Genomic DNA, 17,878 nt, shown 5'->3' with positions numbered 1-17,878 from the left:
ATTATTTATGTAAACTAAACGGAAGAGCGATAAAACAACTGTACTAAATCATTTAGGAATAAAAACGCGGATTGTTTGGCAACCCGAGTGTAATCAGTCAAGCAGTGCGAGCGCAACTTCCGTAGTCAGATTGAGCTCGAGCTCAAAAGCTTAGTCATGAGCAGCCTGTGTGTTTGGGGACAAAGACAACCGCTCGACTGCTGGAAATAAGGGCAGAGTCCGTGCCCGCGATTAATCAATAGTGGATGTAACGTTACACTGTCCGTGTCTGTTTTTTGGGCTTCTACTTAACACTGTCAGCACGGCATTGTTGAAGAGCAGGCGCTAGCTTAGCTCGCTAGCTGTGTGTTTGTGTTCGGGTTTAAAGGTCCGGTTCGGGTTTGGTACGGAGCTGTCGCTAAACTGGCGAGGTGACCAATGATGAATCGGTTCCGAAAGTGGCTTTATAAGCCAAAGGTAAGCTTGCCATCAGTTCAATGAATGAATACTCATCCAATAGCTTTATTATTAAGTGAATGTGTTTTTAAACCTAGCGAGTCTAACGTTACTTAGGCAGTATTTGGGGCATCATATGATGTGGGCAGCCTACCTAGACAGCATTTTGGGGCGTCGTATAATGCAAGCTGTCTACATAAATATCTGGTTAGCATCACATGATGTGAGCTGCCTACCTAGACAGCTTTTTGGGGTATCATATGCCAATATTTCTAGGTATGATTTTCTGGTCGTTTTGAATCACAACCCTTTATTATTCATTCAGATGAATTGTCAGATAATTGTCCATTCATAATGAATGTTCTCAGCTGGTTTATTAGCATTTGCTTTAAAATATTATATTTATATTAATGTTTTTATTAATTTTCTGTTAGTAATTTTAGTGCTTCGACTTCAACTTATTTCAGTTGGTTGACAAAGCAACATTTCGCATTTTAGTTTGTTTTTCATCTAATGTTTTTATTTTATTCAAACTTTATTTCAATGAATGTCAATTTTGTAGTTGACAGCGAGAAATAACCCGGAAAACATATATTAATACGATTAGATTGGATGAGATATATTTCTGTACATTGACAAAGCAACATTTCGCATTTTAGTTTGTTTTTCATCTGTTTTTATTTTATTCAAACTTTATTTAAATTAATGTAAATGTTTTGTAGTTGACAGTGAGAAATAACCCGGAAAACATATGAAGAGTTCAGATGCAAAAGCCTCTAAGTGCCATCTGAAATTTTCTTCTAGAATGATCATTTTTATCAAGCTCGTATATTTAAGTTCAGTAATTTCACTTAAATGGCAATGAAAATTACCTATTAATTGTCATTTAAAAGAAATTACTGAACTTAAATATACGAGCTTGATAAAAATGACCATTCTAGAAGAAATTTCCAGATGGCACTTAGAGGCTTTTGCATCTGAACTCTTCATATATTAATACGATTAGATTGGATGAAATATATTTATCTACATTGACAAAGCAACATTTCTCATTTTAGTTTGCATTTCATCTCATATTTTTATTTTATTTAAACTTTTTCAATTAATGTAAATGTTTTTTAGCTGACAGCAATAACCCTGAGAACATATATCAATCCGATTAGATTGGATGAGATATATTTCTGTACATTCTTCCGATTTGTATTTCAACAACTTGAAGGTAAGATCGCACGGATTTACGAATGAACGGCTCATCTTAAAATCTTCCTAGTCTACTGACATCCGCTTCAAACATTTCAATGCTCATGCCTACTTTCATTAACTCTACAGTAAGTAAATCCACTTCACCAGCTAATAACTCTTTGAACAGAGATGCTATATAGATATGTATTATACAGAAGTTCAAAGTCAAAATTCGAAAGATTGCTGCACGCTTGTTTCTCTGGAGCATAAGGTCTATAAGTCTATAGGTCATTGCCTTTGCTGAGGTTTAATGGCCCTTTGTGTGGCCCCAAACTTTGTTGCTGTCACCAATTAGTATTTTACACATCAAAAAAACCACATTTCACCACAGCTCACAGTGGCTTTAGCTATGAAATACTCTTGCAATCCACACCTTGGCAACTAATGCAATTGTGGTTTGCTACCGGTTAGTTGTCAACCGGTTTTTAACCAGTTTCTATGAGAGATTAGGGTCACTTTTTAGTCCAATACATTTTTTGGGAACGTGTGTCTTAAAAATCGTATTAATCTTACAACAGGATGTTAGAGCAGTAAAGTGTTTTGTTGGAATTAATCCTGGGCTACCCCTCGAGATGCACAAACACTCATTGTCGAAGAAGCATTGGCCCATGGGTGCAGTTCTGCCTCTGACTGTGTGACTCACTTAGAGACATTCTTCGCAAACATGCCTGTTGTTGTCATTGGGAGTGAACTAAGGTATCAGACGCTCTGAAATTAATGGGTCGTACGTGTACAGAATCAGTCAAATGGAAAAGATTGTTCTTCAAATATTCTAGATGTTTGGATGATGCTTAGAAAAGTGTGTTTCTGTTAGTGCATTACATGATGCAGTTCCTTATTTTTTATTTTTTTAGTGTTGTTGTAATTTTATAACTGTATATTTTCATCACTTTGAAGTCTGTTGAAATGCACAAACACAAAGTTAAACAATATTGTTTCCTTATATATTTGTATAGGCCTTCCTCATCTTTCAGTTCCCTAATGCAGCGCTTAGTTATTCTATGGTAATTTGGGAGTCTCTCTCTCTCTAGTGGTTTGATTGCACCTGCTTGGGCATCATAGGGCGGCTGACCGGTTCAAATCAGCTTATCCTCAGCTCTGGTTCATGTTCCAGCCACGTGCCTCATCCCAGGCAAATTCATGTGCAGATTACAAACAGCCACAGTCCAGGAAACATAGATGTCCCAATTGGGAAACACTCCAAATCACATCGTGCAGATAACACTCAACTTTACGTAGGCTACATTTTACATGTTAGTTATGCTTGCTAAGGAAAACTTTGCTATTATTAATCTTTCTGTTTAAGTTTAAGGGATTGAACAAAACTTGGGTGTATAAATCATCCCGCACAGCTTGCGATATGGTTATGAATGATAAAGTTAGCAGCTTGGAGAATTGTGGGCTTTTACAATACAAAATACTGTAATACGAAATAAAAAGCAAAGACTAGCAGCATTGAAGTAGAGAACGAGCTATATTTAAGGACCAGAACATCATATCAACTCTTGACTAGCAACACTAAATTAATTATATGCGTTTTATTTTTAAATGTGTTTTATTTTTATTTTATTAAGTGCACTGCCTGTCTTGGCCAGGACCCTCTTGTAAAAAAAATATTTTAAATCTCAAGAGTTTTATTTTCTGGTTAATGCTAAATATTAATTAATATATGTATAAATGTGTTTAATTAATTTGACAGCACAAAAAAAAAAAAAATTATATATATATATATATATATATATATATATATATATATATATATATATAATATTCCATAAAAACAAATTTTCCAATTCTTTGTGAGACACCAAGACCTTCACTGTCCAGTCTATGATGCAAGAGAGTGTTTTCTGTTGAGTGCCCAATGGAGCAGAAGAGGTCCAAAGGTCTAAATCCTCATCAGTGCTCTTTAATCCAGTGCTGACATCTGTATCGTTACATTACATGCTCATCTGGTGTGTGTGGGAATGGCTGTTGTTGCAAGATATGCGTCTTTAAAAAAATGTTTTTACACACGGTGCCAGAAACACACCATACTGCTGGACTCTGATACTTGCTTACTTTAGCACCAGTTTGTTTGATCATCTGGTACTTGATTAGATCATTCAGACCATCTGTTTACATTTGCTTTCTTTCTTCATACAGAGGTCAGATCCGCAGCTGCTGGCCCAGTTCTACTATGCAGATGAAGAGCTGAACCAGGTGGCCACTGAGCTGGACAGTCTGGACGGCAGAAAGGACCCTCAGAGGTGTACCCTGCTGGTCAACCAGTTCCGCTCCTGCCAGGTTAATCACTCACAGTACAGAGCGAACTCTTGTTTGGACAGTTTTATCAAGTGTTTGTTTTCCAATCCATCCAGTCTTTATCCTCACTTTTCTTGCAATGACAAGTTGCAAGGATGCTAAGAAGTCTCTTATGCTCACCAAGGCTGCATTTATTTGATAAATAAATACAGTAAAAAAAACAGTAATATTATGCAAAATTATTACAATTACAAATGTTCTATTTTATTATATTTTAAAATGTTGAAAAGCTGAATTTTCAGCATCATTACTCCAGTCTTCAATGTCACATGATCCTTCAGAAATCATTCTAATATGCTGATTTGAACATTTCTTATCAATATCAATATTAAAAATGGTTGTGTTGCTTAATATTTTTGTGGAAACTGTGACATTTATTTCAGGATTCTTTGACGAATAGGAAATGGAAGTCTTCACTGTCACTTTTAATCAATTTAATGCATCCTTGCTGAAGAAAATTATTCATTCCTTTAGTTTTTTTTATCATTTATAATTTTAATAAAATCTTACTGAACCCAAACTTTTGAATTATGGTGGATAGTGGATTTAATTTTCCAGTAAATACACAAAATACCTTGAAACAGTTTGCAGGATTTCCACAGTCATAGAAAACCCAGGATTGTCAGGGAATTTTAAAATCATTATTTCCTTGTAAAGTATGAAAATTGAAAACAAATCATGGGAATTTTTATAGTGAATCTATATTAAAAAAATGTTTTAGTTATTCTCAGTTTGTGAGTGCATTCTCTAATGATTTTCTTAGAAATCCTTATCCGGTAATCCCATGAGTAAAATCATCTTGGAAAAGTGGAAACATTGAAATTATAATCTCCCTTAAACTCTTTAAGTGAATGTTCTAACCCTGCATGTTGTGTATCTTCTCAATAAATGTGTAGGACAATGTGTTAAACATCATAAATCAAATTATGGATGAATGCATACCTGAAGACCGAGCCAACAGAGACTTCTGTGTGAAGTTCCCAGAAGAGATCCGCCATGACAACCTTGCTGGGCAGCTGTGGTTTGGGGCAGAGGTAGTGCACACTAACTGCTTTTCTTCAGAACGAGATCTTCCCTAGAGATCTTTCTTATTAACTTTCAAAAGAACATGAATATAAAGAACTTCAGAGCATCAGTGTATCATAGCTGTCACTTGTGGCCATGAATCAGGGCGGCGTAACCCATTAGAAGCAGAGAGTTTATTATCACTCCTCTCTCCAGTGCCTGGCAGCAGGATCGATCATCATGAATCGTGAAATCGAGAGCATGGCCATGAGACCTCTGGCTAAAGACCTCACCCGTAGCCTGGAGGAAGTACGCAACATCACCCGAGACCAAGCGCTGCGAGATCTCAACAACTACACAGACCGCATGAAGGAAGCGTTACGTCAGTTTGACGGCCTCTTCGCTGAGTTTGAGCTCAGGTACCTTAAAATATGCACAGCTGTTTTGATTTTTGCATCCACTTATGATAATATATATTGATGAGGATGACTAGACCGCATTTATGCTTTTGGACCGTTCATAAATCATTACAAGGTATCTTTATTGGTACTAATGTTATCATACACAAGCCGGTTAGCTTTGCAAACATGTCACTTCAGCAGCCAATTAAAAGTATTATTACAAAAGGTGAAAGTAATGTAATCTTATCTTGGATCTGTCTGTTTCCTGTTGTAGCTACGTGTCAGCCATGGTGCCTGTGAAGTCCCCGAAAGAGTATTACATCCAGCAGGAGGTGATTGTGCTCTTCTGTGAGACCGTTGAGAGGTGAATATTCAGGTCTTGGAACTACCTCGCAATATAATACTCATCATGATGCATTGCATTATCAGTTTAAAAGAAAGGAGAAGAATCATGATTAGTCTAATTTTAAAGTGACACATTAGTTAAATGTGTATATTATATATATTGTTATTAAAAGTAATTATATTCATATATACAGTATTAATGTTTTCCAATCTCAAGGGCCCTGAAGCTTGATTATCTTACACAAGACATGATTGACGACTACGAACCAGCTCTTATGTTTACAATTCCTAGACTTGCCATTGTCTGGTAAGTGATATGTCATTGTAATGATCTGTTTTCTTCATGTCAACCACCTCCAAATCCCTCTTTAAGTATTAATTTTTCCTCACACTGTATGGGTCATCCTCTTTTCTTTCATATACACGTTTACTCACCTGGTAATGGTATCATGTGTCATGTTATCTCTTATTAGTGGCCTTGTTATCTACTCTGAAGGGCCTCTTAACCTCGACCGCAAACCAGAGGACATGTCTGAACTCTTCCGGCCCTTCCGTACTTTGCTGAGAAAAATAAGGTACAGTTTGTGTTCACAATAGTTAGTCATGGACGCCTCTGATTTGGTCGTCTGATGCAGATATAGCTTGTTTTTCAGGTTTTTCAATGCTTTTATGGTAAGGCTTTATAAATTTGCATTCAACATTGGTGCCTGCATTGGTTTTGCTGGATTACTTTTTTGTTTGACATTTTTCTTCAGTTTTTTTATTTGTTTTAATTTTGTTAGTTTTTTATTTATTTTTGTTTGATTAGTTGATATTTGTACTCGATGTCTACACAACACTGCAACATCTTGAGGCTGTTAACACCAAACGCTCCATTTGTACTGAAGTAGCGTAAGTGCGTGGAGTCTACATGCAAGAGTCTACTATAGATTTAGAAAATCTGCCTTTGAATTGGTTGTCAGCCATAACTTTCTGTGAGAATTAAATGTCCTTATAACTATAATGAAATTTAAGTGCTTTACTATTGCTGCGTGCTTATTCAAAAAGATGATGGAGATAAAATTTGCACTCTTACAACAATCTACAACGCATATTGCATTATAAGCCTCATAAAGTAAACACTGTCATAATTCATCAGCAGTAAATCATAAGCAATTGTTTGGAATAAATGTCTGAAACCACAAGCCTGTTGAATGAGCAAGAAAGAAGCGCCACGTTTTGACTTTGAATATGCAGGGCTTACATTTGTCTAATGAAATCACATCTTTTTGAAGTTTAATCGCATCACAGGCCGTATCTAACAATCTAATGTAATGATTTTTTTCTTTTCTAAATTAAGACTTCTTAAGGTGATCATTAAGATGTTTTATTATACAATTTAAGATATTTAAGGCTTTTTTACATTTCATGAAACTGATATTTTTTTGTTGCTTTAAGGACCTACGGGGGCTTTTTTATTTGCACACATCTAAATGCATTTTACAATTCGCATACATCCACATCTATTTTTGGTCGCAGAAGCGAGTAAAACACTCACACGGTCATGCCCTGGAATAGCTTTGAATATGCTTACTCATGTGGAAAACGATTGAATCTCACAGAAAAAGAAAAATGAATTGCCTTGCCTACAGTCTTTATGGTAGTTGAGTAGAACTGGCATTCATAACTTTTTAATTGCAGCAATGAGATTTAAAAATTTAAACCATATTAACTTTTTATTTAGCAACTGAAGAACATGGCTGGTTTCTGAATCATATAATTGTTCTTCACATCAGGGATCTGCTGCAGACTCTAACAGAAGAAGAGCTCATGACGCTGGAGCGTAGCCTCTGCATCTCCCAGGATGGAGATTTCCCTGTAGGTTCCAGCATGCCATCGACCAATGACCCAGCCGCTTCCACCGGTCCTGAGAGCCATCTAGAGACACTGGAAAAGGACGACAGAATTGAGGAGGTGGTGGATCTCACACTTTGTGTAGCCCAGGAAGAAGATTCTGTATGGAAGGAGGATGAGGAGAAGATGGGGCAGCCCGAGAACTCCAGCGAGAGTGAGGAAGAGGAGGCCACAGATGTAGACTTGGCTTGCTCCATGCAGTATGATGAAGAAGAGATAGAGCAACTTAATATGATGGTGCATCAAGTGGGGGATGAAATGTCTACGCTTCTTTCCCCTCCAAGTCAGAATCAGTCCCCAGCCCGCCAGCCTCGACCCTACAGAGGAAGTAGCCTCGACGGTTACAGTGCCACCTCCAGCCTGCAGGCATCTCCGCGTAGAGTCCCGGGTTCCTACCATGATGACGATAGAGTTTTCTTTATGGACGACCTGGAGTCTGGTATAACTAGCGAACTGTGTCCCGGACAACTTCCCCTTCCTACCATATGCCTCAGATCCCCTGACCACAGTAGACCCACCCCGTTGACCGACTCATCATGTAATGGTTGGTTGACAATCTGCCAATCAAGCAACACCACCAATCTGGAATGTCAGCGCAAACTGAGCCAATCGGATGAGTCCTTGGGGAACTCCGACAGGTCGCCCATGGTGAATGGCTGGGAAGGGTTACAGGAGGAAGATAGTGTACAGACTGCGGAGGAAATCGCCAATCGTACCGGTGGAATGAAGCTTTCCGCCACTGTTATTTTTAACCCTCATTCCCCAAGCTTGAACGACTTGACCGTTGTCTTGCCTCATTCAGCCGATGCTTCTGAACCCGGTGAGGGTGGGGCTTTAGTTGCCACTCAGTGCCTGCTTAATTCCTGTGTGTGCTGTGCTGGCGGATGCGTCGACAACCACGAGGATGCCATGGATCCTGCTGGCCGGGGCATGGCGCTGGGATTTGATAAGCACAAGCTCACCATCACAAGCTCTGTCATCAAGTCGGCAGTAGCTGCTGCCAGCCCAGGGAAGGGAAATGGACATTTACCGCTCACCCTGCCCCCTTCACAGGGCCACCTCACCCCTTCTGTACCGCACTGTTCCTTGCAGAACCAAGCGAGAGATGAGGAGGGCACTCAGGATTGTACCCACTATTCCTGCTGTGAGAAATGCACCTCAGGGGTTCTTCTTGCTCAGGATAGAGGCTCGGGACAAGGGGAGGGAGGACCTAGTTGCACCCATCAGGACACAGGATGCCGGACACAGACTAACACTACAGTAAAAGGGAAATTGGAAGGTTTTGGAAAACCGTCCAAAGAAGATAACAGAAAGATGTCTAGGTTTGTTTTTATTTGTGTTGAGCATGCATTAAGGTTTTCCTGATTTGCCTATTTTGAAAATGTTTTGTTTGTTACCTTGTTGAGTTGATTTCATTATGAAGGTTGCCATTCTTTTCAGTTCTCATATTTCATTTTCATCTGTTGCCCCCCTTCCCCACATGTTTTTCAAAATGGTCCGCAGCAGTTCTCTGGAGTCCCCCCTCAGTTCTGTCCCCAGCAGTGACATTGATGGTGTTTCTGTCACTACATGCAGTTTGTCAAGTTCATACACACCCAGGTAAACTTTTATCTGATGGGCAATGGAGGAATATGTCAGCACTGTTGCTATAGAGTGCTGCAGGGATGATGAATTTTCATTGGCCGACCCTAAAGTTTGCAATAATCTTCACATCTGAACACAGGGTTCGTGAATCTTAAGCTCTGAAGCTTAAATACAATCAGTAGAAGTAAAAAGTGAAAATTAGGTTGCAAGACTTCAACTTCACCACCACTAAGCTTCTAACAACTCAAAAAAAAAAAAAAATCAACAAGTTGGGAAGTTCGTTGAAGTTCATGTTCAAAGAGCACAGGGCTGTAAAAGCAGACTAATTAGTAGATTAATTAAGTTTGGTGTGATGACGTTTTATGTCCACGACAATCTCTCTAGCCACTTGTGAGCAACTACCTATCAAGATGTCATTTTTAAATGTATAAAAATTAAATGCATAAACAATCTTGAGCTTGTGTTTTGTAGAGAAGGAGGCTTGTTTCAACAATGGCATTTAACCAAAAAAACAATTGACTTGGGACGTTGGAACGGAAGTGCAATAATGCCAACTTAATTCTGGGTTTTAGGACTCATTCCTGAAGCACTCTGTAGTTTATGTTTAGTTATTGTAGTGGTACTAGCTAAGGAAAATAAGTGTGTAATTTTGGTTTTGTCAAACAGGTTTTTAAACACTCACCCCTTTCGTCATTGGTACTCCCTCCCAAAAGCCAATGGTTTAGTTAATGGTGCTGGCTGAGATGTTCAAACAAACACAGTAAAGTTTTAATAGCTCATCATATCACTGCCATTAACCCTAGGCATAGAGTATGATGTTAGCAATGCCAAGGTGCTGGGTTCATTTCTCAGGAAATGCTAGAACTGATTAAATGTAATGAATGCAGTGTAAGTTGCTTTGCGGACTCTTGCAGTGTGTTCTTGTGACTATTTTTGTCAGCCACCCAACCACCCTTTGTAATGACATGACAATGCTTTGAACAACCTCTCATAATATGTTGTTGCATATAGCAATGCCTTGGCTTCCACCCTAGCAATCACATAACACCTTGACAAGCACCACTTTTGCAGTGGAAAATGTTTAATTTTTTATTTATTTGAATGCCTATGTGAAAAGTCCTAAAACTTGCTCTGTGATTCCAGCAAGGTATTACACAAAACCCACAGTGTTCCCTCAGCCATAGGGTCACACTTTCTGGATTAACTTGATTATGTGAATTTCTCCCTTGAGGAAGGCCAGCAATCTCGACCCATTAGTCATACTTCATTGACACTTTTTATTTTAAATCACTGTTATAAACTATATTTTAGAATAGTTTTATAATTATTATTATGATGATGATTATTCATTTTAAATCTAATATTCTTCTCTTTCAGCCCTGTCACTAGCCTGACAACCAGCTCGGACATGTCTGAGGATCTGGATCACCAGGAGATTCAAGTGGCTTTGCAAGCTGCCAAACTTGCTGCTCACAACAAAATCCGCTCACGTTTTCATAGCAGTAGTGACCTCATCCATCGTCTTTTTGTCTGCATATCAGGTGGGTTACTTAATAACATTGGAATTAACATGGATTTGAAGCCTGTGATGTTAACTGGTAAAAGCCATGTTTGAATGGTAAAGAATATTCGATGTCTTGTTTTCAAATATCTGAAGGTGTGGCCGATCAGTTGCAAACAAATTATGCAAGTGACCTGCGAAGCATCTTAAAGACTCTGTTTGAGGTCATGGCTACAAAAGCTGACCAAGGGGACAATGAGAATCTCAAGAAAGGTGAGTGAAAGATATTGGAAACTATAACAGCATGTTTTCATCATTGGATGCCCGACATCATTAGTTTAATGTGCTGTTTGATATGCACCTCAGGTCCGTGTCTGGGCAGTGCAGTTCTGGAAGATTGTGCTCTCTGTCAAGAGACGATCTCTTCATCAGAGCTCGCTGCCAAAGCCCGAGAGGGACAGTTTGAAGGTTAGTTCAGTACAACACCTATATGCTCAAAATATGAAGAGAATTTAATTTTGATGTTCACGATTCAAAATCTAGGACGCATCTGAAATCGCATACTTTGAGTAGGTACTTCTTTTGAACTACTGAAGTACTTACTTTGTGACTGTTAAAAAAGGATGTTCTGTTAATATGAATATGTGATGTTTCAATGCAATGTGGACTTACTACATCCACCATGTTGGCACTGCCATGTGACCTAATATGAGTTGCGTCACTCACCCACCATTTACAAATCCTCTCCCGTGTCCTTTACGGGATAGTAAATAATCTTTTGTATGCACATTTCAGATTCTCGCCAGAAGTAGTAGGTCATCTGCTTTCTGCCTACTGTTTTATGAAGCTGTGAATTTGGACATACTACTCTTTTCACATACTTTTTTGGCCTACTTGATTTTGTAGGGAAGTTGGCATATTTGTGATTCAGCCCCAGTGAGCTGCCATCTAGACAACATTTTAAACCATCATAGGCTTGCTCCATATACAAAGATTTTTATCAGAAGGTTTTAAGATATGCTATTTGGCCAAAGTATGTGGACTTCAGGTTAACATGTTTGACTATTCCAGTAATTTCTGTGAGGAAAAATCCTAATGTTGGACCACACAATGACATTCTAGGGATTTTAAACAAGAGTATCATCGAACTCAGGCTCTGAGGCCCTGTTTACACCTGGTCTTAAGATGCGTTTTGGTCGATTAGATCGCAAGTAGATGAGGGAGGCACATACCCGTTTACACTTGGTGTGTTTTTTTGTTTTTTTTTGCCCACTTCTGTTCTGATTTCTTCAAGGGGAGGGTGGTTCGAAGTTGAATGTGTTGACTACATCTAGAAGTGGTTGAAATCGGACAAGCTCAAATTAGCTTAGACCCTGTTTACACCTGTATTTAGTATCGTCCACTTGTGATCCGATCGACCAAAACGCATCTTAATGCCAGGTGAACAGGACCTGATATTGAAGTTGAGACTGTTTTATTGCAGTATCATTTAGATACTAATATTATTTAAATTTTACTTAAATTTAGTACATTTGTTGAGTTTAGTAATTAGTACCTTTTAATTAGTAATTTTTTGTTTGCTATTTTTGTACATCAAGTTAAACTAAATGAAAAGGAGAAATGTTTTGTTTTATTTTATATATAATGAAGATAAACGGCCGCTGATTACAACACCTGCAGACCTTTATCAGTTTTTGCAACCCTTTCTCTGTTCTTCTTTCAACATCAGACCCTCCTGAATGGGTGCCAGATGAGGCCTGCAATTCCTGCATTGCCTGTGAAGCGCCATTTACAGTCATCAGAAGAAAACATCACTGCAGGAGCTGTGGAAAGGTACAGCAGTCCAATCTTCAAACCCTTGCCAGAATAGAGTGCAATAGACTGCTCCAGATGGGAAAATGTAAAAAAGAAAAAATCTCGATAGAGATACCAATTTTGAACTTATAAACTTATAAATTGTCTCCCCAAACTCTCAAACTACTTTATATAAATATTTTTTTTTTTTTTTAAGTGAGCATTACATTTTACCAAAGGTAATATCAATTTATAAATTGGCAAAATAAGCAAACATAAATAAATGTAAAAATCTGTAGTAATTTCTAAAAAAGATTTTTTTTTTCAAATTAATGTCGTGATTCATTTTGGAACCGGATTATTTGGTTTATGGTTTAAAATTTTGTTACCGTTTTTGTTATTTTTTCTGTTACTCTCTGTGTGGAAAATAAATGTAAAAATACTACTCAGAATAAGAATAATCAGTGCGTGAGGGGAGGCGGGTTTGTGTGTTACTGTCTGTCAGAGAGATGAGAGAGCGAGAAAGAGCAGCTGATATCCTGTATCTATTCTGCGGGAAATGAGTATTGGAAGAGTTTCAGATATTTTAGTATCGATTCGATTTGTATTGAAAAATTTATATTTGTGACCAATTTTGACAAAAATAAATGTGTGTGTATATCAACCCGACAAGGTGGCTAGTAGGAGTGACTGCATTACACGCCACTGCTGAAATAAACGCCTGCATTAGGCGGGTGTTCATGTCAAGCCCTGGTTATACATACATTATATGTAAGCACTTTATGTTTCTTCTCATCATGTAAGCGGATGTTATCACTAAGAATATTTACAGATGATTGTACTATATACCAAGTCTAATGCTGTATGAACCGTAAATATGGTCTGAAAAATCTACAGAGAGGTCTGGAAAAGTATGGAGTTTTGGAATTGAAATGTTTAGGATCCCTGCAAGTTTTAATCTCTCAACTTCCTCAGCCCACACTGAACAACTCACTAGATTTGTTCATATGCAGAGAGAAATAATGGAAAAAACTCTACATATGCAGATCAGCCTTTGCTTAAACTGTATGAGCAGTTTAATAACTATCAGGTTATTAAGTTTATCTATGTAAGATTGTGAATTTAAACACACACTCACTCACTCACTCACTCTTGCTCTCTATAGCTGTCAGCTGAAAGAACATTGTAACAATAACTTCACCTGATTCAAACTCTAATAAGATGATTTATATTTATTGCAGATCTTCTGTTCCCGCTGCTCTTCACACTCAGCCCCGTTGCCTAGATACGGTCAGATGAAGCCAGTGAGAGTTTGCACTCACTGCTACATGTTCCACGTGACGCCTTTCTACAGCGACAGAACTGGTATCTGACCACACCGTACACTCACACACACACACACACACACACACACACACACACACACACACACACACACACACACACACACACACACACACACACAGAGACATAAGCACACTACAAGAAGTTTTACTGAGGTTTGATACTTCAGCAAGAACAGACATGCACATCATCATCATCCCAAAAAAAATTTAAATTGTAAATATATGAACACTAAATGCAATCACTTCATAGCGAAAGAAAAAGCCGTGACCAGGGAACAAACCGAGAAGGACTCAAATGGACGGTTGCGAAGGACTCAAGCACATAAAGGAAGTACCCCATTACAATGGGAGCCAAAGTATTTATTTAGGGCTTTGCTTTTGAATAATGAGCTTAATTACAAATTTGCTTTAATTAAGCATGGAACAAACAGGCTATTCTGTGAAACAGAAGTGCACCCGAACAACACACACACACACACACACACACACACACACACAAGGATTTTGTCTGTTATTAGCGCCAGAGGTTCTATGGGCTCAGTTTCTCGAATGAATGTAAACTGTGAGCACATTATAAATATGAGAATAACAAACTGTGACTTATGAAGACAATAATACTAACACTAACTGCACCATCAGTGACACCTTTTGTGGAACAATATAGCACAGATGTTTTTTCCCCCCCGTTTTTTTGTTTTGAAAATAATGCTGCTTTCTGTAAAACAGAAGTGATATTTGGGGATTTAGTTGAATGGCCAAAAAAATAAGAAAAAAGATGTGTGTATATATGCTTGAAAGTTTGAGATGGATTTAATGCATCTTTCAAAAGAGAAGATTCTCTCATATTCCTCATGCAAATGAATGTGCAACATTTGGATGTTCTTTTCTTTTCTTTTCTGTAACTGTAAAGTTATTGCCTTTTACAGCAGTTTAGGAGCGTTCTGCTTTTCCCTCTGGTACAAAAGAACACTTTACACCCCCTACCTCATCCCTGTTGACCCCTCTCACACGGCCCCATCCCGTTACAGTATGCCTACGCTACCGAATCAGTCAACCATGACTGTCTTTACACAGATGCAAATGCCTTTCTTTTGTCTTTGCACATTTTTTTTTTTAGGATATATATATATATATATATATATATATCTATATAGTGACCAACCACTACTTTTTGTTTACAATTGTAGAAAGTTAATCATATTCAAAACTCGTGAAACATCAAGAATATGACGTCTGGGTTATATTTTACCGCAAAATGAAAAACATCAAATGTAATTAATGTCACTTGAAGAAAATGAGGCGGATTAGTAATATTGACATACATATTTCTGCATTAATATTAGGATAATTGATCACCCCCTTGCCCAATTCCCATTATTGTGATTTTGTAAAATAAATATTCATACATTATTTAAAATTGTGACGTATTCACAATAATAGTGCTGAATTTATTCTGATTTTAATTGAGAGAAATCACATTTTTAATCAGCCTAAAATAAGCTTATTTTTTTCTTTATGCAAAATAGTTAGAATTTTTTTTTGTCCAATTGAAATTGGGGTGAAATATGACCTGGAAATCTGACCTCCTCTTGACGTTCAACAATGAAAGAACTACTGTAGCTTTTGTTATCAAGATGCTGTGTTGGTTTAAGATCTCAATATGGATCAGGGGAATAAAAAGCTTTAGTTTTCCTCACTGCTTTTGAAACCTCAATATTAACTGTAAAACATCTGCTTTTAATAACTTTATCTCCCTCCAGAAATCAAACTTGAGGGTTATTTTCTTATAAACAGGCAATATCTGTAATCAGTTTAAACGCAGGATCCGTGTAAAACTGCACCAGTGTTTGCAGTCGAGCTGGTCTGATAATTGAGCATGTCGATATTGTGCTGCAAAACAGTTTTGACCTAAACATGTTATCTGAAACTGCGTGATATGACAAACACTACCGGCTAACATATTATGCACTTTGTATGGCAAATAGATGAGCGTTTGAAGTCGGCTACAGCTTGCAATCAATGACATGTTAGGTTTACTTTGTGTAATGATCTCAAGTCATTTCATAGTAACGATTATCTTAAACCATACACTTGATTTCAGATGTTAATTAGACAAGTGTTAAACATGCTACTTTATAGATACTGTTTTCCAACACTAATTAATATGATTGACACTGATATGAATTACATAATTGATCATGTCATATATTTATTTTGCCATATGAATCAATTCAGAACACATTCCTTTTGGCCAAAGTTGTTATTGTAAGTCCCAAGCAGCCACATACTAAAGGTGTCTCGTAAGGTAAAGGTCTAATATGTTTGCATGCATCTTGAGTTGCGTATGACCAGTTCTAGCAATATTATAAGCTACATCACACTTGAGGCAGATTGATTCTGCTGGTTGATGGTTAATACTTTACCTCTTTCTGCCTCATTACCTTTGACCACCGAGTGTTAACGCTAATCATTCCCGTATTCAGACCTGTCCTCATATCCCGTTTCCGCATTTACTGGATGCTTCACAACAATGTCTACAGACATACAGCTTTAAAACGTACTGTAATTCTGCAAAACTAAAATCTTGTGTTCCAAGATATTTTCACTTATACATATTCAGAGGTTTATATTGATCAATGGCATTTACGTTTCCCTTCTGATCATTTGGAATGGCAGGGTATGTTTAGCCCAGACTTTGCAATTCCTCTTTTTATTAAAAGTAAAGTCATTTGATTATCTCCAGATTGACCACTAGTGGAGTTGGTTGGTATAATAAGTACCTCTTGATTGTTTTGCCTTTATAATTGCTATGGAAGCTTGTTTCCGCCACGGATTAAACCATTTAAAAGATAATCCTGACTTTTTATCTGACAATTCATTCTTTTTTTTTTTTTCTTTTTTTTTTTACAATTCAGACTTTATAACTCACTATTGCAAATTTATATTATGTGATTCTGAGCAAAAAAAGTAATTTTTTTCATTCAGTGGCTGAAACAAGCTTCCATATATTACTCTCTTATAGTCCACTGAATAGATTGGTATAGAAGCTTGTTTCCGCCACAGAATAAAACAATTTAAAAGATAATTGCGACTTTTTAATCTCACAATTCTGACTTTTTTTTTTTTTTTCGCACATTTGGACTTTCTGGCAGTTGTGAGGTCATCTCACAATTCATACTTCATAACTCGCAATTGTGTGTTTTATAAAGTCAGAATTGTGAGATAAAAAGCCTTTTTTATTTTTTATTGATTGGCTGAAAGAAGCTTCCATGGATTATAGTTCCGTCAGTATTGGGATAGACCGCTTCACCTGACACTGGGATCAATTTGCAGTTGCACACTAAGCCGGATATAGCTTTAGGATCACTTCTGGGTAAATACGATATATAGTCTTGAATACAGATTTTCATCTTTATTTGAGCGGTACGATCAAGTTGACATTTGAGTGGAACAATTGTCATTTTCCTCGTTGCTTCCTGTTTTGATATCATGACTTTTCCTCAGGAATGTCTTGATTGTACATCGGCATGATACTGAAGGATTGATTTTTACAGCTACTTATGGAATGTTTTTATGATTTGAAATGAGATTGTGAATCAGCCAAAGGTTGAATACTTCCCGTCTGCAGACTCGACTTCCAGCCTGTCATGTGATAAGCTCAGTTTCTGATTTGTGCCCTCTTCTGATTCTCATTCTATGTTTTTTTTTTTTTTTTTGCTTTGTTGGTTTTTTGTATTGAAAATAAGATATGAGTCTTTAAAATTATACAGATGTTTTATTTTACAGAGAACAAAAATAATGAAATTATATATGTACAAAATTACTTTTTTCTGTATAAAGAGAATCACAATGAGAGAATTTGCTCTATTTATTCAAAGCTTGTTCTTATTTTGTAATGGCAGGTTCAGTCTAATAAGATGTAAAGAAGAACTTTTCAAAGTCTACTAAGTATTTATGTCATGCAATGAAAGTAATAAATGAAGTTTTCTTTACATAACTGGAGGTCTCTGCTATTTTTCTTGTGTCTG

The 17,878-nt window shown here is 37.3% G+C and overlaps 1 protein-coding gene across 2 annotated transcripts; it reads left to right on the top strand.

Annotated features, from left to right (window-relative positions):
• The first annotated feature begins 112 nt into the window (after window positions 1-112).
• On the top strand, window positions 113-17,847 carry zfyve28 (zinc finger, FYVE domain containing 28). Of its 2 annotated transcripts, none has more exons than XM_082143746.1 (14): window positions 113-456; window positions 3,823-3,963; window positions 4,878-5,015; window positions 5,203-5,405; window positions 5,662-5,751; window positions 5,950-6,039; window positions 6,206-6,307; window positions 7,508-8,947; window positions 9,132-9,224; window positions 10,587-10,750; window positions 10,867-10,983; window positions 11,077-11,178; window positions 12,440-12,543; window positions 13,746-17,847. In XM_082143746.1, the coding sequence occupies exons 1-14, from the start codon at window positions 418-420 to the stop codon at window positions 13,875-13,877; spliced, it is 2,955 nt and encodes a 984-aa protein (XP_081999872.1). In that variant the 5' UTR covers window positions 113-417; the 3' UTR covers window positions 13,878-17,847. The 2 variants fall into 2 exon arrangements, with proteins under 2 accessions (XP_081999872.1, XP_081999871.1); XM_082143745.1 differs by having other exon boundaries at window positions 9,129-9,224.
• Window positions 17,848-17,878: the final 31 nt, after the last annotated feature.

The sequence above is a fragment of the Leuciscus leuciscus genome, assembly GCF_965113295.1.
Source record: "Leuciscus leuciscus genome assembly, chromosome: 17".
In the NCBI taxonomy this organism is placed as follows: Eukaryota; Metazoa; Chordata; class Actinopteri; order Cypriniformes; family Leuciscidae; genus Leuciscus; species Leuciscus leuciscus.
Note: the sequence above shows the minus strand (reverse complement) of the source record. Positions and strands in the feature narration are given on the sequence as shown.

Excerpts from the sequence above, each read along its gene's own strand:
- zfyve28 (XM_082143745.1), top strand. The coding sequence starts at position 418 with ATGATGAATCGGTTCCGAAAGTGGCTTTATAAGCCAAAG. Across the intron at positions 10,751-10,866 it reads TCTTTTTGTCTGCATATCAG|GTGTGGCCGATCAGTTGCAA; the intron begins GTGGGTTACTTA and ends AAATATCTGAAG. Across the intron at positions 11,179-12,439 it reads CCGAGAGGGACAGTTTGAAG|ACCCTCCTGAATGGGTGCCA; the intron begins GTTAGTTCAGTA and ends TTTCAACATCAG.